Below are 25,847 nucleotides of genomic sequence, written 5' to 3'. Positions count from 1 at the left end.
AGATAGTGGTCATTGCCAACTACCGGCAAAATATAATATTCCCACCACATTCCATGACAAATGCTCTTTGGAAAAAAATCATTTTTCTTTCTCTTCTCTCAAAAGCCCAAAGTTCCAACTTGTGAATCCACAACCTTCTGACTCAGGAGCAAGAGTGGAACCAAACTGATGATCCATAAGCTTCCCAAGGTTAAAATCAAGTAAATGTTACTGTAACATGAATTACCCCATTAGCTCACAGCACAAACTGTAAACCCACATCCCAATGGCTCATCTGTCAAAGCCACTAGCGAGCACAACACTGAGACACATAGACATAGAATGTTCCCAGTTTAATGCTTGGTCTGTGCTCACTTTTCTGATCTCTGCCAGGGTTACTTAGCTGAGTGGCAGCGCTCTCGCCTCCGAGTCAGAAACTTGTGGGTTCAAGTTCCACCTCGGGAATTGGAATCACACAATCTAAGCTGACACTCCAATGTGGTGCTGGGGGTGTGCTGCATTGTCAGAGCTGCCGTCCTTTGGATGAGACATTAAACCAAGATCCCATCTACCTATTCCGATGGATGTTAAAGATCCCACGGCATCATTCGAAAAGAGAAGGGTTTCTCCTGGTAACCTGGCCAACAATCCCCCAAATAAAAGTGGGACATTTGTGGGACATTGCTGTGTGCAATTGACTGCTGCATTTCAGCCACAAAATACACAATATACAATAGTCCCAAGATGTCAAGTGTCCTCCCAAATTGAAAGACGCTGTACAAATGTAATTTTGTTGTGGTTGTAAATCCTGTGAAGCGCTGTGAGACGTCTCTACAATGCACTATACCAAATGCAATGATTATTATTACAATCGGTCTCAGCTTGTTGCCTATTGCACTCGCCTCGCAAGCGAGAAGACCTGGGTTTGATTCCCGGGCAGGGCCAAACATTGGGCAAGTTTCCCTACTCCATACACCTCTATTTAGCAGCAGTGAGTAGGAACCCAGGTGTTAGTCGATTGGCGGATTGCTTTCCCAGGGACAATAATCCAATAATTCAAAACAATAATAATATTTTGGTCACTCCATCCGGCGCGGTTTGTGGGACGCTGCTGTGTGCAATCGGCTGCTGCGTTTCGCCCACAAAATATAGTCTATTCACTTTACGCAGCATCCAGTGAAGCGCTTTGACGTGATACGGCACTGCATCAAATGCCAGGATTATTATTATTATTATTATTATTAATAAGGGGCTGAGTAGGTCCCAGAGGGCAGCCCGGCATGAGGCAGCATGGTGGGGGGGGGGGGGGAGTGATGGTCCCGGGCTCCCCTCCCCCTCCCCCTCCCCACACCCGGCCCTGGTTTGGGGGATAATTTTCACACCTCAGGACGTGTCGCCAGAACCCGCTGCTCCCACCACCCCCGGCCCGCGGGCCGCAGCCATTACCCGGGCCATCTTCCAGACACCCCCGCTCCAAAACCCCGCCTCAGTGGAGGCCTCGGCCCTTCCCGCTGCCTACACCCCTCCCCCCCAGGTCTGCGTGTCGGCTGCCATTGCCTCGCGTACCGGGGGGCCGCGCAAACCGGGCCGTGTCTCCCATCTCTGCCGCCGACCCTCGAGTGAACGAACTGGACTACAACTCCCACAATACCGCGTGCGTCGGTTCCCGTCCCGCGCATGCGCACATGCGTACGTACCGACGCGTTGACGTCGCCGGCATTGTTGACCGGCTGGCCGCGTGACGTGCCCCCAGCTGAGTGGCTGAGGCCAGTGAGCGTCACTGAGTCACGTGAGCAAAGCCGCTCAGGCCATATGGAGATTTTTTTGAGGGGGGCGCGGCGTCAATCACGTGACTGACCCATCACCTGGTTAACACCATCCAAACCCAACTGAGAATTCCATGTATCCCATCTACACAGAGAGCCCAGAGACAGATTGCTGTGATGGAGTGCGCTCTCTCTCTCTCTCTCCCTGGAGGGACATGTCTTGCTTACGTAATTCTGGATAGTATTGGGCACAAGTTGGCCAGTGCCAAGGCTTGGGTGGGGGGCAACAGTGCGCGTTGGGGTGACCCCCATGGCTTGTACTGTGAATGTAAAATTGCAGTCTGGCAAGCTTTCCCACTGCCTGTCCACTAGATCAGGCCACCCTACCCGTCAGGCTTGCAAAGGTTAACAGGAGCACAGAGCTGGGTGGGATGACTTCCTGCCCCCAGAGACCGGTAATTAGATAAGCGCATGTAGAGATGGGAGTTGGCTTGGCTCAGTTGGTAGCCTTTTGGTCACAAGGTTATGGGTGGTTCAAGCATCAATTTGAGAATCTTGAGCTCTTTCTTGGCTGACACTCTTGTCGCAGAGCACTGTATTGGTGGTGCCATTCTGAGATAAGATATTAAGGTAATATTAAGATATTAAGGCAATCTGAGTTCTGTTGAATATTAAAGTTTCTGCCATTGCTGTTGTAAACAAGAAGGGAATTTGTATTATTGTTCTGGCCAACAATCTTCCAGATAATTGTCACGTCCAGGTTCCAAACTCCCTGCTCGCCAGTCTCCCCCAACTCTTCCCTCCACAGACTGCAGATTATCCAGAACTCTGCAGCTCATCTCCTCTCCTGCACCAGTCTCCGTAACCCCATCACCCCCATCCTTGTCCGGCTCCACTGGCTTCCCATCCCCCGGAGGATAGTTAAAAATCTTCATCCTCACTTTTAAAGCCTTTCCACAGTTGTACTCCTCCCTACCTCTGCAACCTCTGAATACCATACCAATCTTGCCTCTCCATGTCCTGGCCTGCTCCATGTCCCCCGCCCCACCCGCGCCAGCATCTCTACCCCCACCCTCTGGAACTCCATCCTCCTCAACCCCTCCCTCACCTGCTTCAAGGCCCACCTTAAGACCTTCCTCTTTAACTATGCCCACCCACACTCCTATTCCCACTCCCCCTACCCTCCAGTTATCTTGATTCCAACCCCTAGCTTGGGTGGGAACCCAGACACCTTCCGACGTGAGAGGTGCTTTATAAATGTAATTCGTTGTTGTAGTTGAGATATTGACTGTGTGGCAGTTTGTGTGACATTGCTTACAAATTGACTGCTGCGTTTGGCTACAAATGTGCAATAACTGCACTTTACAGCTATAACCAGTGAATTGCTTTGAAACATTTTGACAAATCAAATTTATTATCCTTGCAGAATAAATCTGACAGGTAAACAGCTGAGCTGCAGCAAGGAATTACCTCTTCATATTATTTTAAGTTTCCTTTTTTAAAAAAAACTTTCGAGACCTGTTAGATGGACTCAATGTTTTCCATAAAGGTCTCACCAGTGAAACGAGGAAGCAGTTGGATTTACAAATAACATGAAGCTAATATTGAGTTGACTCCAGTGGCGAGCTAATGCAAATATAGGCTTGATGGGCCTTTTGTTGTTCTCCAGTGAGGTCCCAAGCCTGGACGCAACACATTCTCAGCTTTGTACTGGGAGTGTCAGTTTTCTGACTCACTCGGCGAGAGCTACAACCTGAGCCAAGCTGACACCATAGCAATGGTCTGAGTACTCCCAATGCATCTGTAAGTTTAGAGTTTGCATCAAATCTCTCATAGAGCTTACGAATAGCCTAGACATCGCTTGGTACAACAATAATCCGCACAGATGGGATCACAAGTACCTTGTCACAACCCTTTCGAACCTCAAACACCTCTATCATCTCCCCCTTCAATCTCTGCTGCTCCAGTGTGTACAAAAAGCCAGCCGCTCTTCAGTATCTTGCTAGGTACTCTGCATCTCAACCTCTCCAACTCTAAGACATCTTTCCTGTAATAGGGAGCCCAGAACTGAACACAATATTTCCAAATGCAACCTAGCCAGTATTCCATACAATTTTAACATGACTTTAAAACCCTGGTTTATAAATCCCAGAATCTAGAAGATGAAGGGTTTGGGATTTTTTTTAAAAAAAGGAATGATTTATCATACCAATAGAAGCGTCTTCACTGCAGTTTAAGTGAAAAAGTCCACTGACCCAAAACTAATGAAACCCTCTGAATCCAGACCTCTGCATTCGCCAGAGACTGAGCCCAGCTCACTCTCAGCTCAACGATGGACAACAAAGCTTTTCTTGGTCTATTTCAAAGCTAGAACTATTATGTAACAATGCTTGTGTGGATATGAAATGCTCCCTCAGTTGTGTGTAGGATAACGCCAGGATTTCAGTAAATAATCCAGATTTGTCAGGCATCTCAGATATTTGTTCAAACTCTGCACCGATTTATTTTGATTACATCAGTGTAGACTGAGACGTGTGTGTAAATGTAGTCAAGATTTCATTATATTGTGTTAGTCTATTCGCTCTTATCATTTCTACCTGCCACCATAGTCTTCCAGCCCAGCCTCCACCAATGCAATTCATGAATCAGCCACTAGGCAGCGCACAAGAGCAGCCGGCTTCTCTCCCCTTCTCAGTGCAAATCAATGGGTTTGAAATAGTCCCTTCGATTGATGCAGAAATAATGCAGAGAGCATCAGCACCAGTTTGAGAATCTGCAAATAATCAACTTGCCACAAATAATAAATGTTGTTGAGTTAGACAGAGGCTGACCAGGCATACTGATCCCTTGTCCATGCAAGTGGCCTGGCCGTGCACTGCCTCCAGTCTAGCCGCGGCACAGCCCCTGAACTAGAATGTAATATAAATAATCCTTGCATTTGATACAGCGCCTTATCACATCTTTGAGACATCTCAAAGTGCTTCACAGAATATTTTGTAAAGTGAATTGACTTTATATTTTGTGGATGAAAACTGCCTGTATTTCACTCTGGACTACCTGTGTACACCCTCTACCTGTGTGAAGTCCAGGACTTTACCTGTGTACTTCAGCACTTGGGACTTCCTCCCGATGTGAAAGGCGCTATATAAATGCAATATGTTGTTGTTGTGTAGATCCTCTGGAGGACAATGCACAGCCCCTGGACTCTTATGTGTGCAGCCCTAGACTAGGGAGATGCAAGCAGCCCCACTGCCACCCTGGAACTCACGTCAGCTCATCACTGCTAATGCTTGTGAAGGAATTTTACATTTATATAGACAAAGGAAAAAAAGAAAGCCTAAAATAAATACTGTGCAAGATGTGCATTCATCAGCTATAAAGTGCTTCACACATCAGAACTATAATACCACTGACTCACAGTCTCAGCCCTTGGTGCAGAGACTGACTTGACCTGCTGAATGAATAGAGTAAAATTACATGGACCTCAATGTGTGTAGCACCTAAACTGTGTGTTTTGGGCAGTACCAGCCCGACTCCGGCACTGCTCGGGAACAGACAGCTCCCAACCGGAGCGCGGGAGCCCAGCACTAAACCACGTCTCATTTTTATTCTTCAGAACAGAACAGAGAAGAACAGGTGGCAGACAAGAGTTTGAGCCCAGTTTTGGGCCTAAGGAGCGAGGCGCTTTACCTGGGCTACACGTAGCTAACATTCACCCTCACCAATTGTAAAGTGACTACCAACCAAGTGTTATATTTTGGAGAGGAGGGTAAGGAGGGGCGAGAGATGTCATCTATATTCATTTGGAAAAATAAAATAAAATAAAACGTTCAATGCACTTGGGTCTCGTCATAAGAGAGGTCTGTAATAGTCCAGGCTTCAGAGCAGAGTGTCATCTGTACAGCCTCCCTCAAGTCCGTAACGAAATTCCTGGAGGTTGGAAACACCGTGGAAGTGAACGAAGGCAGCTGCTACCACCAGGACGTGGAATAGCTGGTGTGATTGGAACTGGGGAAAGGAGGAATAAAAGCATTAGATTAGGAACGTCAAGCTTGAGAATGCTTTAAACTGCTTCCCCAAGGAACAACAAAATTACATTTGTAAATCGTCTTTCACGTCGGAAGGATGTCCCAAGGTGCTGATCAGTTGGGAATCAGGACCTGAGTGTGGTTGGGCAGGGTTGGGATGAGTGAGAGCAGAGAGGTAGGAGGGCAGCTGAAAGCATGGTCAAAAAGGAGGGTCTTGAGTTGTGCCTTGAAGGAGGCAAGAGAGGGAGCAAAGCGAAGGGATTGTGGGATGGAGTTCCAAAGGGCAGAGAGGCTGAAAGTCCGGCCATTGATGGTAGGGCGGGTCGGGCGGGAGACATGGAGCAGGCCAATGCCCACTGAGCGGAGGGAGGGGGCAGGTTAATAGGGGTTTAACAGGTCAGAGAGGTAGGAGGGCACAAGGCCGTGGAGGCCCTTGAAAGCGAGGACGAGTATTTTGAATTCTATCCTCTGTGTGATGGGAAGCCAGTGGAGCCGGGCGAGGGTGGGACTGACGGAGTCACAGAGCCTGGTGCGGAGAGGACACAAGCTGCAGAGCTCTGGATGATCTACAGCTTGTGGAGGGAAGAGTTGGGGAGGCCGACAAGGAAGCAGTTTCCGTAATCGAGCCTTGAGGTGATGAATGTGTGTATGAGGGTTTTGGCGGCCTGAGAGGTAAGGCAGTGGTGGGGTCGGGCAATGTTGTGGAGGTGGGGGAGAAAGGACAATTGAGGGTCGAACAATACGCCCAGGTTCCTGACTGGCTTGGTGTGCATCCATGGAAGCTGATGGTGCCAGTGCAAGGTGCGGAGGCGCTGACGCAAGCCAATCAGGAGGGCCTCGGTCTTGCTGACATTCAGCTGCAGAAAGTTAGCTCTTATCCAGGACTTGATGTCTGACAGATATTCTGTCAGGATCGCAGTGGTCCTGGAATTGAGGGTGGAGGCCGAGAGAGTTGGGTATCATCCGTATACATGTGGAAGTTGACCCCATGTCTGTGGATGACGTTGCGTGTAGCGGTTGAGAGGAGAGGACGGAGGACAGAGCCCTGAAGAACACTGCACAAGACGGTGCAGGGGCTGGATTCTTGAGGTCAGAGGAGAGGCGGTGTAGGAGGAAGGACTGGTCTACGGTATTGAAGGCAGCAGGGAGATCCAGGAGGACAAGTAGGCAGAGGGAACCCTGGTCACAGATGTACAGGATGTCATTTGTAACCTTGACCAGACAGTTTCCGTGCTGTGAGTAGCACAGAAACCCAATTGGAGGGGCTCATGAAGGGAAAGGAGAGGAAGGACCTTGGAAAGAAAACAGAGATTGGAGATGGGCCGGTAGTTAGAAAGCAGGGATGGGTCCAGGGAAGGTTTTTTCAGGATGGGGGTGATTATAGCCGTTTTTAGGGGTGGAACACTGCCAGATGATAGGGAGAAATTGATGGTGTCGGAGAGTAGAGAGAGTAGGGAGGTGCAGCTGGGAGGTAAGAAGAGGGGTAGGGTTGAGGTTCAAGGGAGCAGGTGGTGTGTTTCATGCTGGATATGGTGGTGATGAGAGAGGAGGGGGAAATAGGTTCAAAGAAATGGAGGGGGGGACGGGTAGGGGTCGTAATTGGAGGGGGGAGAAGGGGAAGGAGTGGCGGTTGGGAGGGTGGAGGCAGCTGAATGGGTCCCCTCAATTTTAGACTTGAGGAAATCCAGCATTTCCTCACAGTCGGGAGCTTGAGGAGAGAATGGGCGAAGCGTGGGAGGATAGATGGAGGTGCCAGTTGGTGGAGAATAGGAGCCTGGACTTATCCTTCACCTCCACGATTTATCTTGCAGTAGAAAGCCGATTTGTGGAGGCGAGGGCAGAGTAGTATGTTTTGATGTGGTCCAGCCAGATCTGCCGGTGGACCATTAGATCAGACTTGAGCCAGGTGCGTTCGGCGGCCCTCACCTGACCCTTGAGGGAGCGGAGGTGGCAGGTGTACCAGGGTGAGGTTCATCAGTAGCAGGCGGTTTGGGAGGTGAGGGGAGCAAGGGCATCAAGAGTAGTGGAGAGGACGTTGTGGAGGAGAATGAGCGAGGAGGATAAATCAGTGCGGGAGGAGGGGGAGGAGTTCAGATGACTCCAGGGCAGCGGAGAGGGATTGCGGGGAGATTTTTTTTCCAGGGGCGGTAGGAGATGGAGGTGGGTTTGGTGACGGTGGGGAGAGGGATTGAGCAGTTAAAGGAGATTAAATGGTGATCGGAGATGGCTTTGTCTGTGATTGCGATATCTAAGACACTGAGGCCCAGGGTAATCACCAGGTCAAATGGGTGACCATGAACGTGGGTGGCAGAGTGTATGTGGAGGGAGAGGTTGTGAGAGGAGAGGAGAGAGAAGTCTGAGGAGATAGAGCAGGAGGGGGTGAAGCGAAGGTTGAAGTCACCGAGGATGAGGAGGCGTTCAGAACAGAGGCAGAGGGAAGCTAGAAGGGTGGAGACGTCAGAAATGAAGGTGGGGGAGGTTTTGGTGGGCGGTAAATGAGAAGAATTTTGAGGGAAAGATTGGAGGGATTGTAGCGTGTAAGGTGCTCGAATGAGGGGAAGATCTATCAATCTCAGATCCTTGCACTTTACTAACCAAATATCTCTCTATCCCATTGTAAACCTGGTCGCAGTTTCGAGACCACATCACACCCACCCTCGCTCACCTCCACTGGCTCCCCATCCCCCAGAGGATCGAATTCAAGATCCTCATCCTCACCTACAAGGCCATTCACAGCCTCGTTCCCTCCTACCTCTCCGACCTACTATCCCCCTACCTACCTGCCCGTACCCTCCGTTCCTCTGGCTCCGGTCTGCTCCACATCCCCCGCCCCAACCGCCCAACCATCGGTGGCCGGGCCTTCAGCCTCTCAGCCCCGAGGCTCTGGAACTCCATCCCCCAGTGGCTTCGCCGCTTCCTCCCTTTCCTCCTTCAAGGCCGGTCTTAAGACCTTTCTCTTCGACCGTGCCTTCAGCTCCCCTCTCGACTCTCTACCCCCTCCTCGCTCCCTCCCTTCCCTCCCCTCACCCTGACCATTTCCCCCCCGCTCGGGTCCCGACCCAACCGCCTTGGGACATCCTCCCGACGTGAAAGGCGCTCTAGAAATGCAATTTTGTTGTTGTTGCCTTAAAAAAAGGCTGAGAAAACCATCCAGTCTAATATCCAAAACAGATTTAAAACTAACCTCTAATGGGGTTGGGACTCCTTTATGACAATCAAAAGACCCCCAAATAATAAAAATAATAATAAAAACAAATTGGTCACTCAACCTACGACTGTTTGTGGGTCACTGCTGTGCGCAATTGGCTGACACATTTCACCTACAAAACAGTCAATTTACTTTATAGTATATTGTGTGAAAAACTTTGAGACGTCTCAAAGATGTGATAAGTCGCTATATCAAATAAAAGGATAATTATTATTATTCTGATTAAACATCTCAACTGATTCTGCTTCAATGGTCTTCTAGAGACAGAGCATTTTGTATTCTCATAATCCCTTGTGTGAAGAATTGTGGTCCACTCTCACACCTAACCCACTGACTGAGCCCCAGGTTTAAGCTAAAGTCCTGTTGTTTGGGAAGCCTATGGAGGAGTACCTTACCCAAATATCACATTTTCCGGGGAAGAAGCGCTCTGGAATGCGGGCTGCGTATAATCCAGCTCCGGTGATATACATTACAGCCATTAGATAAAACCATCCCATCTGGCCCACCGTGGTTGCTTTCACAAAGCCCTCGGCAATGGTGAAGTGTAGGGTGGGCACGATCCCACTCAGGCCAAGTCCCAGGAAAACTCCTAGAGAAGTTGTGAAAGTAAGCATGAATACACACAGCACACAGGCACTACCAAGCCCTAACATGTACACACACACACACATGGGCACTCAAAGACATTATATGGCACAAAAACAAGTGCAAGGATTATTATTATTGTGTGAACTGCCTCCCTAAATCCTTTGCTGGGGAAAAGTTCTTACCTGCTCGTGTCAGCCGGTGTTTGGGGGTTGCGAAACGATCCCACTGAGCCACAATGATGGCCGAGATTCCCAGAGCACAGACGATGGCGAGGTAGATGAGCCGAGGCTGAGGCGAACAGTAGAAGGAGTAATACAACCATGGCACAAAACTCCCCATGATCAGCAGTGCAATGCCAGAGTAGTCCAGCCTAGGAGCACAGAATAAACATCTGAGACACATACAACATAGGATACAGGACTGAGCCGGGGATTGGGATCAGGGGGGCTGGATGGCAGGGAGGGTAGGGGTAGGAGGGTGTCCGAAGGAGCAATTGAAGAATTGTGAACTAGAGCCATGGAGTTGAGGCCAGTGCTTCACCCATTGGGATGGGGAAGCCACCAACCAGTGAAAACAGTGACCCATTAGGGTGTGAAGGAGGGAGGGAGACACTGGTGGGGGTGGTGCGGAGGGGAAGGGAGCGAGTGAGACACCGTAGGATGGGGCTGGGGGGAGAAACCAGAGCTGTAAGTTCAATATGGAGGGTGATGAGTTCAGAGATGAGAACATTCACAAGTGAAGTCAAAGCATAAACACCATGGCGGAAATTGACATGCCAATGAAACAAGAGAATATGCCCATGAAGAAGGTGACAATTCTCACTGTCTAATTTCAAACCTTGTAAACCACACAGCAACAACAACAAAATTACATTTGTATAGCGCCTTTAACATCCCAAGACGCTGGACTGAGTTTCGGACCCGAGCTGGGGGTCGGGGCGGGGAGGGTGGGGGCAGGGGAGGAAGCAGGGAGATCGAAAGCACGGTCGAAGAGGAGGGTCTTGAGATGGGTCTTGAAGGTGGCTAGGGAGGGGGCGAGGCGGAGGGACTGTGGGATGGAGCTCCAGAGGGTGGGGGCACAGTGGGAAAAGGCCCGCCCGCCAATAGTGGGGCGAGCGAGGCGGAGGATGTGAAGCAGGCTGGAGCCCGCTGAGCGGAGGGAGCGAGCAGGATGGTAGGGGTCAGCAGGAGTCGACCAGACCAGCACTGATCACAGGGCAGCTCCCATGTGTGGAACATGGTCTGTCCAGCACCACCACTCACTCCCTCAATCTTTAATCTAATGTCCAATAGGACCTCGGCCATTCACCCCCATTGCCTCCCCCGCCACCTGCCCGTGCCACGGCTCCTATGTTATGCACTCACTTGGAGAATGTTCTGGATACTTTCTCGGAGTGGCAGTAGACGGTGTGGAAAAGCCAGGAGAAGCTGAGGCAGAGCACAGCTCCCAGGAAAAACATTCCAAACACCACCTTCTCCTGCAGCGGAGCCATGAAGTACACGTTGGGTCTCAGCATGGTCAGGATTCCCAGACACAGGAATAGCACGAAGCCTGAGAAAGAGCATTGATCAGTGCTGGGTTGACACCAGAACATTACTGCGACCACCCCAAACCTGGGCACCAGCCCCCCACTCTGTCAGAGGTACCAGCCGCCTCAACTACCAAGCCAAACCCCCTGGTACCACTCCCAACCTTATTCCAGCCTCCTCCACCCAGTGGGCACCACCCACACACTCAGCACCACATGTAACTCAAAACCATAGGCACCCACCAATTCCCACATTAATTATCTCCACCACTCCCTGTTACCTGACTCCTCCCTCGCTGTTCCTCCTCTCTCTCTCCATTATCTCTCTGTCTGCAATCAAGGTATCACCCTCATGCCCAACTGCCAGGCACCACCCCACACCTAACCCTAGCTCCGGGCTGCACAGTTACCGAGCAGATGTGTCCAGATGTTGCCGGTCTCGGTGTGGATTCTGAAGATGCTCTTGAAGCAGGCTCGGAATGATGGCATGGGGGGTCTGTGTCCATACAGGAGGTAGTCATTGTCCTTCAGCCAGTCTGGGAGCACGTCATAAGGAATGACTCGCCAACGCCCCTCCCACACCTAAGATAACAATTAGTCAGTGCCACAGCCAAAATCGGAACATACAGTCAATTCACTTTACGGTATATCCTGTGAAGCGCTTTAAGACGTCTCGAAGACATGATAAGGCTCTATATCAAATGCAAGGATTATTATTATTATTAATCTGAAAATGGGTAGAGAGAGAAATGTCTTAATTAATGGCAGGAACTTAGGGCTGATATTGTACACACTCCTACTCAAGTCACTGGCCTTACTGTACGGAGCAAGGTGAGGCAGTGACGTGCACGGAGTTGGCTCGCTCACCTGTTTGTTTTGTCACATCCTCACTAGGTGTCAGCCTCCACAAACAGGTGTTGTGAGATGCACAAATGTCCTGAAGAATATTTTCCTCCCTTCCTCTTTTTAACCAGAATAGTTTCCTGCCAGAAACCTAATATAGAATAGTGTACTAGGTGTGTGGGGCCTATGATCGTCACTTCCAGTGACAACCCTGAGCTAAAAGCATCTTCTTCCTCATTCACCATCCAGAGGAATAAACTTCCACGTAAGTTACCCCATCCCCTGTTACAGGTTGGACCAGTGGTCGTCTCATTTCTTCAAAGGACTGAGCTCAGGATCAAGATTAGAGGTTTCTCCACAGGCATCACTAGGCATATATACACATATATACATAGAAGGATATTTTGGTAGCATTCTTTTTATAGCAAACAGAGAAACAGAGAGATCAAGTGTGCAAGCTCTGTGAAAGAGCTATACCTTCACCACATCCTTTTAGATTTTTCTTTTCTAATTCCCTAATTACTATTTTAGACACGGTTATAGATTCTAATTCAATAAGGGTTTTGGTAGGAAATCACACATCCTAATAACCCTTTGTGTCACAAAAAATCTTCACTGGGAACTTGAATTAACTTCACTGACAGCAAGTACAGTGTATCTGCTGCCAGGGAGTGAGCAATACAGACAACAACCGTACCTTGTACACAAACTCCTCCATCTTCTCCATCGCATGATGAGCCTGAAGAGGAAGAGTGAGTATCCCCACCACTTCCTCCTCCTCCTCTTCCTCCTCATTCTGTGCCACCGAGTCTGTCTGCACTGAGACTCCCTGAAAACCAACAAACACAGTCATTGCAGCCACACAGCTGAGCAGCACCAAGGCCTGTTACTGGCAGTCAGCAAAGAAACTGCATCACTGCGCTCAATTTGGAAAATGTAAGTTGCAATATCACAGGGGGAAATCTGTGGCCCACACAATATTAATTACATGGAATAGGCCAGTCTGAGACCCCCACGTTCTCACTGCTTAAGACTGAGATGCTTTGGTTGTCAGCTTGGTTCAGTTGATAGCACTCTCATCTCTGGGTCAGGTGGTAGTGAGTCTAAACCCACAAAAGAGACTCCAGAGCAAATAGTTCATTACGTAACACAGGGAACAGAGCATGTGCAGGATTGCAATTGAAAGCTTTAGATGACAATTATAAGCCTCAGTATAGCTCATTTGGTAGTATTTGTGTCTCAGGTTTGTTTCGCCCACAAAACATAGTCAATTCACTTTACAGTATATTTTGTGAAGAGTTTTGAGACGTCTCGAAGACGTGATAAGGTGCTATATCAAATGCAAGGATTATTATTAAGCACTCTGAGACGCTACCCTGCGTAGATGGTGCCATATAAAGCGTAAGTTGTGGTTGTTATCGGAAGGGTGCAAGTTCAAGCCCCATATAAAGACATAAATTCATAATCCAGTCTAACACTCCATTCAGTACTAGGGGAATATGCCAGGTTAATCAGCCATTAACCTAATGGCCATTTGTGGGACCTTGCTGTGTGAAAAATGTTTGCCAACTAAAAGCAACAATTGACAATAATTACTGAAAAGTGCTACGAGACATTACAACGTGTTAAGCGGCTGCACAAATGCAAATTCCTGTTTTTTTCTTTAAAATGTCAGAGGTTTCTTGGCACTTTCTTAAACCCCAAAATTATTAACTTGACGGCCATCCCCTCCCTGGGGAAGCGGAATGCGTCAGTGCTCACAGAAGGTAACAAAAACAGAAATCACTGGGTATACTCAAAAGTATCAATGGAGAAAGGAAAGTGAGTCAAAGTCTCAGGTCCACGACCCTTCGTCAGAACTTACAGAAGGTGTCTTGCTACCAGCTGGCCCTTCAGATTTGCTCTCCAACAGAGGTCCCAGTTCAGTTAACTCCACTTGATTTCTCTGCTCAGTGTTGCTTGAAGTTCCACCACCGGCTTCCCGCGTTTCTTTCTGGGCAGACATGCCTCGTGCCCTCCGTTTGTTAGCCCGGCGAGAAGCTAAGGGGCAAACACCAGACATCACTCTGGGTTCCCACATGACAGAATTAGCATAGGAACAGGAGCCAATCAGCCTTTTCCACTCATTTAGATAATGGCAAATAACAACAACTTGCATTTGTATTGCGCCCCACGCGAAGGGTAGAGTCCCAGAGCGCTTGACAGTGGCGGAGCACGATCCCGAGGCGGGGGGAGGTGACCATAGGTACGGCTGAAGAAGAAGCTCTTCACGTGCAATCTGACGTTGGGGAAGGAAGGGATAGAGGAAGAGTGTTCCAGAGTTTTGGGGTGAAGTGCTGCCACCGATGGTAGAACAGAGGGCACGAGGGTCATGCAGGAGGCCGGAGCCAGTCGAGCGGAGGCAAAATCTTTTAATTAACTAAAATCTTTTAGTCCCATTTCCGAACATTTTCCCCATTTGCCTTACGTCGTTGCGAGGGGGGCCGGGGTGCGAGGGGGGCCGGGTTGCGAGGGGGGCCGGGTTGCGAGGGGGCCGGGTTGCGAGGGGGGCCGGGTTGCGAGGGGGCCGGGTTGCGAGGGGGGCCGGGTTGCGAGGGGGGCCGGGTTGCGAGGGGGCCGGGTTGCGAGGGGGGCCGGGTTGCGAGGGGGGCCGGGGTGCGAGGGGGCCGGGGTGCGAGGGGGGCCGGGGTGCGAGGGGGCCGGGGTGCGAGGGGGGCCGGGGTGCGAGGGGGGCCGGGTTGCGAGGGGGGCCGGGTTGCGAGGGGGCCGGGTTGCGAGGGGGCCGGGCTGCGAGGGGGCCGGGCTGCGAGGGGGGCCGGGCTGCGAGGGGGCCGGGCTGCTAGGGGGCCGGGCTGCTAGGGGGCCGGGTTGCTAGGGGGCCGGGTTGCTAGGGGGCCGGGTTGCTAGGGGCCGGGTTGCTAGGGGGCCGGGTTGCTAGGGGCCGGGTTGCTAGGGGGCCGGGTTGCTAGGGGGCCGGGTTGCTAGGGGGCCGGGTTGCTAGGGGGCCGGGTTGCTAGGGGGCCGGGTTGCTAGGGGGCTGGGTTGCTGTTTCCTCCTTTTTAAACATTCTGCACGTGACTTCTTGCCCCCGCGATGCCATTCCCCCCACCCCCCCCCCAACTGAATACTTTAACATCACACAAAATACAAATTGCCTTCACAACCAACTAAAAACTTTCTTCTATCAGGAATCATCCTGTCACTGCTGTAGTACTACACTATGCTCTTTTCTCTCCCCAGCACTTTCTCTGCTTTTCTCTGTGTTGAGCCTCTAAACTACCCATCCACGTAGTGAGGGATCAAACCCGCACTTGGTGGATGCCTCATGCCCTACTAGTGACTATCCTCCTAGGATATTGGGGAAGTGACATATTTGGCAACGTAATGTCAGAACCGAGCCACACCTCTGTGACGGTCTCTCGTCCTGTTCCTGAGCCAGGTGGGTACGCAGTATTCCAGGGCACTGCTGATGATAGTACAGCCAGTCTGGCTCATCGGCAGGACCTGGAAGGGCAGTCATTGGGGGCAGGGAGGCATCGCATTCAGCTCCTGTTAACTCTGCAAGCCAAAGCCCTAATGGAAAGGGTGGTCAAAGCTGGACAAGCAGCGGGAAAGCTTGCCAGCCAGCAATATCAATGCCAAACTATGATGTTTTAAGCTGGTTAGACTCCAGCAGTTATCCCAAACAACTGGGGTCCCCAAGCCTTGCCAAACTGTGCCTAATACATTCCAGAATTAGGTAAGCAGGGAGAGAGCGCGCATTCCATTCCAACAAGCTATCTCTGGGAATTCCAGGTGTAGGTGGAAATCTCCGCTTAGGTTTGGATACTCTTAAGCTTGGTGATGGGATTCTGCCTGTGTCAGAGATCCCACTGACTTTGTACTATATCTGACTCTAACCCCCACACTGTAAAAAAGTATAAAAATTTGCCTTTATGAGACAGGAAACAGGCAAAATCCTGCTTGTCTGTCTGCGAGAAGTTGGCACATGGGAGCAAGGATCATCAAATAAAATCAAGAATATGGAGACAAAAGAAAGAGTTTTACACTTCTTACTTTAGATTGTCCTGCAGGGTGTGCTCCCAAGTTATTCAACAGCCAGAGCCGATTTCACAAGCATCATCCAGACCAGACACTACAGAAAACCATCTAATGGAAGAAAGCTTTTAATTACACGGACAGGCATAATTAGGAGGTGGAGTCCAGGTGCCTTAAATCCAGCTAATTTTAGCCTTAAGAACATTGATTTAAGATAGATTGTGTAAAAAATTGTTGGCAAATTCTTATATACAGTTCTAATTTTAAAGCAGATTTCTCATTGTTCTTCTTAAGAGCTGAAGAAAGCTCCCAAATTAAGACTAAATTTGAGAATCTGCCAAAATCTTAAATAAGGCTAAAAGCGGGCATAATTTCAGGCCTCTGGAGGCAATAGACAGAGTTTGACACATTAAAAGGAAACTCCCTGATTGCCTGATCTAATCTTTCTCAATTGAGATGTTACTCTTTAACTCGTTGTCTTCCTTACGCCCATAGTTTATGCTCCCTTTGTATACACTACACACATATTTATTCCCCTCACCTTGTAACACTGTGAAACCTCTCGCTGTGAAGATATTTTGTTTAATATTCTACAAAGGTGAAATCTATTGAGCCGAATGGCACTTGTAACCCTCAAGACTGAGGTGGATAGATATTTGTTAGGTCAGGGGTATCAAGAGATATGGGGCAAGGGTAGGTAATTGGATTGGAGATACTGATCAGCTATAAGTTAGAATACATTAGAATATACAGCACAGAAACAGGCTACTCGGCCCAACTGGATTATGCCAGTGTTTATGCGCCACATGAGCCTCCTCCTGCCCTTCCTCAACTAAGTCATCAAGTATAACCTATTATTTTCTCCCTCATGTACCTATCCAGCTTTCCCTTAAATACATCTATGCTATTTGCCTCAACAACTCCTTGTGGCAGTATGTTCCACATTCCCTCTACTCTCTGTGTGAAGAAATTTCTTCTAACTTCCCTATTTGATCTATTTCTGACCATTTTATATTGATGGCCCTGGTTTTGGTCTCCCCCACAAGTGGAAACATCTTCCCTATGTCGACCCTATCCAAACCTTTCATCATTTTAAAGACCTCTATCAGGTCACCCCTTACCCTCTTTTCAAGAGAAGAGTCCAAGCACGTTCAGCCTTTCCTGATAGGGATAACCTCTCAGTTCTGGGATCATCCTCATGAATCTCCTTTGCACCCTCTCCAGGGCCTCTACACCCCTTCTATAATGTGGGGACCAGAACTGCACAGTATCTAAGTGTGGTCTAACCAAGATTCCATAGAGATTTATCATAACTTCCCTGCTTTTCATTTATATCCCCGAGAAATGAACCCCAATGCCTGGTTTGCTTTTTTTAATGGCCTTATTAACCCGGGTTGCTACTTTTAGTGAATTGTTATGTGTATAGAATGGCAAAACAGGCATGAATAGCTGGATGGCCTCAACCTGTTCCTATGTTCCCTCTCCACTCTTCATTTTGCCCACAAAAAATACAGTCAATTCACTCTATATAGTATATTCTGTGAAGCGCTTTGAGATGCCTCAAAGACCTGATAAGGTGCTGCATCAATTGCGAGGATGATTATTTTTGTTATTATTTCTCGCTCACTCCTCTCCCCCAATCACTTTCCTTTATCCCTGATCTCTCATCTCCACTCGGGCTCCATCAGCCTCAATTACAACCTTTTATCGCTGACCTCTCTCTTTTCTCCTCCCTTTTACCCTTTGTCACATCTCCCCCCGTCTCCCGGTTCCCCTCTACCTTCTCCCGCCGCTTGCTTACCACCTTGTGTGTGCCTGTGGGTGACGGGCCGGGTTTGCCGTGCGGTTACTCGGCGGCTGCTTCCCCTCACTCACCTCCAGCGGCCACAGCAAAACAACCAGCCCTGCACTTCCGGTTCACCGGCAGACCGGTTTCCGGTTTCAGGGCCGCGCATGCGCCGCCGCATTACATCACGATGTGCAGTGTCTTGCATGCACAAGCGACTGGGTCACCTGACATCCCGCGGCCGCCATCTTGGTAAAGGAGCCGATCGCTGGACATCCTCCTGCCGCCGCCATCTTAGTAAAGGAGCGGAAGGCTTGACACCCCCCTACAGAAGCCGTTTTGGTAAAGGAATCAGAATCCTTCTTTGTATCCAAAACATGTCAAATTTAGGTGTCAGGCTGGCAGACACCGCCACGCAGCCAGCGCAGAGCCTCGTCACAGGGGAAATCTCTTCTCTTTTCCAACATGGCCGTGGGATCGTCCACCTGAACAGGCAGTTCAATGTATGATCCGAAGGACGGCACCTCCAGCAACGCGGCTCTCCTCCCCAAACACACACCAGACTGAAGTGTCAGCCTAGACCGAGTTCAAATTCCCCAGATTGGACCTGAACCCACCACTTTCTGTGCCGGGTGATAACAATAATAATAATAATCCTTGCCTTTGATAAGGCACCTTATCACATTGTTGAGAAGGCTCACAGCGCTTCACAGGATATCCTGTAAAGTGGGTTCACTGTATATTTTGTGGGTGAAACACAGCAGCCAGCAAAGTCCCACATTTTAAAAGCATGTAGTGAGTGATATTTAATTTAGGATTAATTGGAAAAATTACCAGAAGAAACTCCCTTCTCTTTTTGAATAATACCATGGGATCTTTGACGTCCACCTGAACAGGCAGACAAGACCTCGGGTCAACGTCTCAGCCGAAGACGGCACCTCTGACAATGCAACACTCCTTGGAGCAGCAGCTACGTGATTCCTAGAATGATTATTAGAATGCGCCTGACTAACATCTAATATACTGAATTTGCCTCATCCACAAAATAATCACATTATTTGGATATGCATCTCAATGTTGTTTGTCCAGGATTGCTAGCCCATCTTAAATGTTTTGTTTGTCTAGCAAAATAATTAATTGTAAATTATTTTCATTTTGTGCTTTATTTCTCTTTGAAATGCCGATTGCCTCGCTTGCCTGTAATTTGCTGTTCACTTCCAATACTTTTTAGTTGTCCAAATCCAATCTGCGAGAGAGTTTAATCAAAATAATAATCCCTGCATTTGATATAGCACCTTACCTTGTGGAGTCCTGTAGCTCAGTGGTTAGAGCACTCGCTTTGCAAGTGAGAGACCTGAGTTCAATTCCAATTCACAGAATATGCTGTAAAGTGAATTGACTGCATATTTTGTGGGCGAAACACGGCAGCCAATTGCATATTGAACTGAATTGACTGATTATGGTTTCGGGGGCAACAATATTGTTGGCATTGTATCAAATGTAAGGATTCAGCAAAGTAGCATCATATCTAGTTATTATTTGTCCAAAAAAAGGACATCGCCCACAGGATCCAACATCCACTTTTCTGAACTAAAAGATTTAGCCAAATTGTTTAGCCATATGAAAAATAAATGACCCTCTATTACAACCCTGATTAATAAGTATGTTCTGATTAAATTATAGTAACTTTTCAATAAAGTTTCCAATTCTGGCTCACAGATGATTTTCGTAAAGTTGAATTGATTTTAAACAATTAATATCCTCTCAGTTTGAAGGTGTTTTTTATATTAAAAATAATATTGCAAAATTATTATAATAATCATCCTTGCATTTGATGTAGCTCCTCTCACATTGAGAGGACTTATCAGTGTTTAGTGATGGTTTATTTTGAAGACAAACACAGCAGCAAATTGCACGCAGCAGTGACTAAAGTATGTGTGCACGTTTGCATTAGAGGAAAGGACAGGCGGGAGTTGGAAGAGCCATTAATTCTTAAACAATAAGGTTNAAAAAAAACTGAGATTTTCATTAAGTTTTATTTGTCGTCATTCATACCCTATTAGGAACACGGAATTTTCCAAAGAATTTACCATGATATTTCAAATCATATGGACTGAGGGCTTTGCGAATGCCCTGCATGTTCATGACTGCGATTCTTTCAAACGTCCAGGGATTCTGGTTATTTTCAGCTTTCTCCTGCTCTTCCTGGATCATCTTCTCCAGGGACTCCTTGCAAACAGCCTTTGCAGGAAATGGCAGCTTCTTCGCTACTTCGGACAGGAAGGGCTCCACCTCCCCAAACTCGCACATTCCACCAACCTCCAGTATAATGCGGCCATATTTGACTGGAGTGACATAGTGGTCGATGGCTCCTTTCCCACCACCCATCCTCTGCCCCAGACCTTTCCGGGTGATGGGTTTGAATGGAGCATTTACACGCCAGCGGGCAAACATGGTTTTAGCATCCATGCGGCGGTTAATAGTGAGACGCATCATCTCAAAGTGACCCCAATGAAGGTAGCCACCCCCAAGTGCCTAGAGAGAAAGAATTTCACTTGTCATGTTGATTTTACACAAAAGAAAGCGGATACAGATGTCAATTTACATCGGTCTATATTGTCTCCCCATGAGCCTGTTGGAAACATCAATTCTGCCCATTCATCTTAGCCTGGCACCTCCATTCATAGAATCATAGAATTATACAGCACAGAAGGAGGCCATTCGGCCCACCATGTCTGTGCCGGCTCTTTGAAAAGAGCTTCCAAATCAACCCCACTCCCCTGCTCTCTCCCCATAGCCCTGCAAACTTGTCCTCCCCAAATAATTATCTACTTCGCTCTTAAAGGTTGTTATCGAATCGGCTTCCATCAGCCTTTCAGGTAATGCATTCCAGATCCAAACAACTCGCTGTGTGAAAACATTTCTCATATCTACCCATAAGCAGAAAACAGATACTTATTGGGTACAATCTTTATTAAAATCACCTTGACCCACCATGGTGCACCAAGAACTATAATTCACATAACTCTGTTGTTTATGTGTATAAGATTGAGTTCCCTTTTTGAATATCTGTCACATTTAACAGTGAACTAACTCACTGACAAAATAGGGAAGAGCTCCTACGCTAACCATGTGGAGACTGATCCTGTTCTAACTCTTGCTGAGTAAATCTGTTAGTGCAGGTTTACTAACTACAATTGGGTCCATAGTCTTCTCTGCCTTGTGCACTGCTCAGAAGTCTTAAGAAAATCAAAGTATTACACCACAGAAACATCAGGAATACAATGGTGTTTTGCTCCAAATCTAATATCTCTTCCTTGATTTCCACCAAAAAAAAATTCAAGCATCTAAGTCATTTCCTTTTAAAAGAAGGTATGGGCTACACTTCAACAAAAATTGTATTCAACAACTTGTATTTATTTAACGCCTTTCACGCAGGATAACAACAACAACAACAACAAGATTCCATTTATTGAGCGCCTTTCACGTCGGGAGGACGTCCCAAGGCGCTGTACAGTTGGGTCAGGACCCGAGCATTGGGGGGGGAATGGTCAGGGTGAGGGGGGGAAGGGAGGGAGCGAGAGGGGGTAGAGAGTCGAGAGGGGAGGTGAAGGCACGGTCAAAGAGAAAGGTCTTGAGACCGGCCTTGAAGGAGGAAAGGGAGGAAGCGGCGAAGGCACTGGGGATAGAGTTCCAGAGCCTGGGGGCTGAGAGGCTGAAGGCCCGGCCACCGATGGTGGGGCGGTTGGGGCGGGGGATGTGGAGCAGACCGGAGCCAGCGGAAAGGAGGGTACGGGCAGGTAGGTAGGGGGCTAGTAGGTCAGAGAGGTGGGAGGGAGCGAGGCCGTGGATGGCCTTGTAGGTGGGGATGAGGATCTTGAATTCGATCCTCTGGGGGATGGGGAGCCAGTGGAGGCGAGCGAGGGTGGGAGTAATGTGGTCCCGAAGCCTGGTGCGGGTCAGTACATGAGCTGCAGAGTTCGGCAGTGTGGAGGGAGTGTGGAGGGAGGGCCGGGAAGGCCGGCGAGGAGAGAGTTCCTATAGTCCAGCCTTGAGGTGATGAAGGCGTGGACCAGAGTTTCAGCCGCGTGAGGGGTGAGGTAGTGCCGTAGTCTGGCGACATTCCGGAGGTGATGGAAGGCGGTGCCAGTTGTGGCGCGGATATGAGGGAGAAAGGACAGCTCAGGGTCGAACAGAACCCCGAGGTTCCTGACTGGTTTTGAGAGGTGGAGAGTGCAGCCTTGGATGCTGATGCTGTCAGCGCCTGAGGTGCGGAGGCACTGACGTGAGCCAATCAGGAGGGCCTCAGTTTTGCGCACGTTGAGCTGGAGAAGGTTATCTCTCGTCCAGGACTCAGAGAGTCCTCCTCGGAGAGCTTCACAATGGTGAGATAATGAGCAAGGGGAAAGGGGTGGTGCCAATAAAAACAGTAAAAGAGGTTTTACAGTGGAATTTACAGACAACTTGCATTTATATAGCACCCCTCACACAGGGTAGCATCCCAGAGGGCTTGACAAATACACAGTGCAAGGCGAAGGTATAGAGGAAGGGAGTTGCGGAGGTTAAAAATATAGTGACCAAAGGGCCAGACCCAGATTTATAGTAGAGATTCCACAATCCTGTGTAGAGATTTGTTCCGATCATCCGAAGGACGACACCGCACACAATGCAACACTGCAGCGCTGCACTGGTGTATCAGCCTGGACTGATTCCAAGTCCTGAAGTGGGGCTTGAACCCACACCTTCTGACTCAATGGAGGGAGTGCTGCCACTGAGCCAAGCTGACACACAGTTCCTGTTAGGCAGGACCGACCGGCTGAGCCTTTGATCAAAACCAGATGCCAACACTACTAACAGTAGCAGCATACAGGGAAATTCAGTGAAACTGCTGCCTCACATAAAATAAAGGAACTATATGCTATATGTGAGCTGAATCTCTGCTCAGCCACACCATTGCAGCACCCTGTCCCACTGCATCCGTTGGTGAAAGATTAGTAGTCACAAACACCTACCACAATGCCATACTGGCCCCTGGTGATGGTAACAGCTCGCAATGCAGGCCCCCGGATGTCACAAAGCCTCTTCATCCATTTCTTGGGTTTCTTGTAATTTGGAACTTTATTGATGAATTTCAGTTTGGGTTTCTCTGGAATTATCACATCTACAAGAGTAGGAAATACACATTACTGCAGCACAGGAAAGACTTATACATCATAATGTGTAAGAAGATAGAAACACTCCCATTTTCTATAGGCTCTGGAGGGGGTTCCAGCACAGATACACCAGAAATACCAGGGCTTAAAGGGTTAAATTATGAGGCCAGGCTGCATAAACTTGGTCTCTATTCCCTTGAGCTTAGAAGATTGAGGGATGATCTAATTGAGGTTTGTAAAATAATAAAAGGATTCGATAGGGTAGCTACAGAGAAACTATTTCCTCTGCTGGGTGGAGGGAATCCAGAACAAGGGGGCAGAAATTAAAATTAGAGCTAGGCCATTGATGAGTGAAGTCAGGAGGCAGTGTTTCACCCAAAGGGTTGTGGAAATCTGGAACTCGCTCCCCCAAACGGCTGTGGATCCTTGATCCTTTCACATTTTCAAGACTGAGCTGGATAGATATTTCTTAGATCAGGGTATCAAGGTATATGGGGCCAGAGCAGGTAATTGGAGTTGAGTTACAGATCACCCATGATCTTATAGAATGGCCTCCTTCTGTTCCTACGTTACTATACTCAAGCACTCCCTGGTCAGGTAAAGGTTAGTTTTGTCTGAAGTCCAACCTCAGAACAATGTGCACAGGTACCAAATGTGAAAGATTATTTGGCCCGAACAGCACATCCCACAATCCACTATCTGCTGGAGTAAGGTTCTAAATATATACCTTCTGAACCCAAACTCCAAATTATTCCTCCATCCCCATTATTCCATCCAGCCCTTGTTTCCTTTAAAAATAACTGTTCTTCCCCTTCCTGTCTCCCTCTGAACAATGTAGAACCTATTGTGTCCTATGGAGTGTTTGGTCACCTGAAACTTCAGTATCCTTCATTCAGATACTAATTCAGCTCTTTTTGAAGCAGTCACCAATAAAGCCTGGGCTGTTCCACAATCCTCTTGTCCTGATAAAAGCTTTGAGCGTTAAAACTTGTTCTGCTCCCATGGCCTATGACAATTTCTAACTCAGTTTTAACTTTAGCACTTCCCTTGAATTTTTGCAAGTTTTCTTTTGTCTGTCAATGTAAATATAAAGCACCTGAGCCAATATGCATCACTAAAACAACCTCAGCCCCTAAAAAAAATTCAATCCATTTGTACTTCTTGCGTTTCGTACGTTGCTGACAAACATTCTAAATATTAAATACCAGTTATCATTATCAATTTCCAGGTTATCATCCCTTTTTCAATTGAGCTGTTAATTTAAATCACCTCCATTTTATAATTCAATATATTAAGGAATTTTATTCCTTCTTTCAAAGAAAAGTAGTTTTCTTGTGGCTACCATTCCCCCTCATCCAAATTGACCACTTGGCTACTGATCTCATTGTTGTCAATAAAATGTTACTGGCTCAAGATCAACTGCTGCGTTTGCCTTCTTAATAACAATGATTTAATTTCTAATTAATCTCATTCTGTAAAGGGGTACAAAATGTTTGGCTTTTATGTGAAAAGTGCTATATAACAACAACAACAACAACAAGATTCCATTTATAGAGCGCCTTTCACGTCAGGAGGACGTCCCAAGGCGCTGCACAGTTGGGTCATGACCCGAGCAGGGGGGAAATGGTCAGGGTGAGGGGAGGGAAGGGAGGGAGAGAGGAGGGGGAAATGGTCAGGGTGAGGGAGGGAAGGGAGGGAGCGAGGAGGAGGAAGAGAGTCGAGAGGGGAGCTGAAGGCACGGTCAAAGAAAGGTTTTGAGACCGGCCTGAAGGAGGAAAGGGAGGAAGCAAGCGAAGGCAATGGGGGATGGAGTTCCAGAGCCTCGGGGCTGAGAGGCTGAAGGCCCGACCACCGATAGTAGGGCGGTTGGGGCGGGGGACGTGGAGCAGACCGGAGCCAGAGGAACGGAGGGTACGGGCAGGTAGGTAGGGGGATAGTAGGTTGGAGAGGTAGGAGGGAGCAAGGCCGTGAATGGCCTTGTAGGTGAGGATGAGGATCTTGAAATCAATCCTCTGGGGGATGGGGAGCCAGTGGAGGCGAGCGAGGGTGGGAGTGATGTGGTCCCGAAGCCTGGTGCGGGACAGTACACGAGCTGCAGAGTTCTGAATGACCTGCAGCTTGTGGAGGGAGGTGGCGGGAAGGCCGGCGAGGAGAGAGTTCCCATAGTCCAGCCTTGAGGTATATAAATGTAAGTTGTTCTTGCCCACTAAAGCCATTAGGAATGTGGCAATGAATTGTCCTACTCACCATTATAACTGGGAGGATGTGGATAAATCTTTAGTCCTGCAGCCAAAATCTTTGCATAATTCTGATTTGGACCTTTAATGAAAGTAGACAAACCAAGTTATACATGATAGCATTTCATTGTGTTCACATTGATTATACCGTTCACAGCAGACACCGGATGTTTGTACAAAAGAGAACTCAGATGTTCCCTTGAAACAACAAGAATGAAGGTCATGCAAATCTGCTCGGGGGAGAAGTTAACCTCACAAGTCTTGACCAAAGCTCTGTTGATGAGTTTTGTAACTTGAGGATATAGGACACATAGAAATCGATGGGAACCAGATCCACATGTAAGGCAGACAACTTTGACATCTATAACCCTAGCATTTCACATAACGCCTTATCATGTCTTGTAGAAGTCTGAAAACGCTTCACAGAATATACACAGAATACCAGTCTCTCAATCCAATAAATATTTGGTCACTTAATCCGCAGCTGTCTGTGGGATACTGCTGTGCGCAATTGGCTGCCACGTTTACCCACAAAATACAGTCTTAGATGTTTGATATTTTTTAAAAAGGTGTGGGGGAGAAATCAAGGAAGAGATATTAGATTTGGAGCAAAACACCATTGGGCTCTACAAGATGTGTGAGGAACACATCCTGTAGCAGCATTCTATACGGGTCAGAACGCCCGTGAATTCC

At 48.2% G+C, this 25,847-nt stretch overlaps 3 protein-coding genes across 11 annotated transcripts in view; all 3 read right to left on the bottom strand.

Annotated features, from left to right (window-relative positions):
- Nucleotides 1-1,648, bottom strand: part of klhl12 (kelch-like family member 12) — a 37,930-nt gene extending 36,282 nt beyond the window's left edge. For 5 of the 6 annotated variants that reach the window (XM_042342060.1, XM_007901602.2, XM_007901603.2 and 2 more), the window contains exon 1: nucleotides 1,546-1,648. The gene's annotated coding sequence lies outside the window, so the exon portion shown is untranslated. Of the gene's footprint in view, nucleotides 1-1,361; nucleotides 1,410-1,545 lie in introns of those variants that run through there. The other variant, XM_042342059.1, reaches the window with a different exon arrangement.
- A 1,479-nt stretch (nucleotides 1,649-3,127) lies between these two features.
- LOC103183877 (adiponectin receptor protein 1) lies at nucleotides 3,128-17,915 on the bottom strand. Of its 4 annotated transcripts, none has more exons than XM_007901611.2 (9): nucleotides 17,854-17,915; nucleotides 15,997-16,089; nucleotides 13,805-14,006; nucleotides 12,638-12,769; nucleotides 11,508-11,679; nucleotides 10,934-11,120; nucleotides 9,752-9,939; nucleotides 9,377-9,570; nucleotides 3,128-5,753 (listed from the first exon to the last, which is right to left on the bottom strand). In XM_007901611.2, exons 3-9 carry the CDS (start codon nucleotides 14,000-14,002, stop codon nucleotides 5,625-5,627), a joined length of 1,200 nt encoding a protein of 399 aa, XP_007899802.1. In that variant the 5' UTR covers nucleotides 14,003-14,006; nucleotides 15,997-16,089; nucleotides 17,854-17,915; the 3' UTR covers nucleotides 3,128-5,624. The 4 variants fall into 4 exon arrangements, with proteins under 4 accessions (XP_007899802.1, XP_007899800.1, XP_007899803.1 ...); XM_007901609.2 differs by having other exon boundaries at nucleotides 17,780-17,886; XM_007901612.2 differs by having other exon boundaries at nucleotides 13,805-13,980; nucleotides 17,780-17,886.
- A 1,867-nt stretch (nucleotides 17,916-19,782) lies between these two features.
- On the bottom strand, nucleotides 19,783-25,237 carry mrpl16 (mitochondrial ribosomal protein L16; the record flags this gene model as incomplete). The annotated part of the gene is given in 3 exon segments (NM_001292117.1): nucleotides 19,783-20,299; nucleotides 22,777-22,925; nucleotides 25,165-25,237. Coding segments are annotated over 3 exon segments (708 nt in total), but the record flags the coding sequence as incomplete, so codon positions are not given.
- Nucleotides 25,238-25,847: the final 610 nt, after the last annotated feature.

Source organism: Callorhinchus milii, unplaced genomic scaffold (genome assembly GCF_018977255.1).
Source record: "Callorhinchus milii isolate IMCB2004 unplaced genomic scaffold, IMCB_Cmil_1.0 Scaffold19, whole genome shotgun sequence".
NCBI lineage: Eukaryota > Metazoa > Chordata > Chondrichthyes > Chimaeriformes > Callorhinchidae > Callorhinchus > Callorhinchus milii.
Note: the sequence above shows the minus strand (reverse complement) of the source record. Positions and strands in the feature narration are given on the sequence as shown.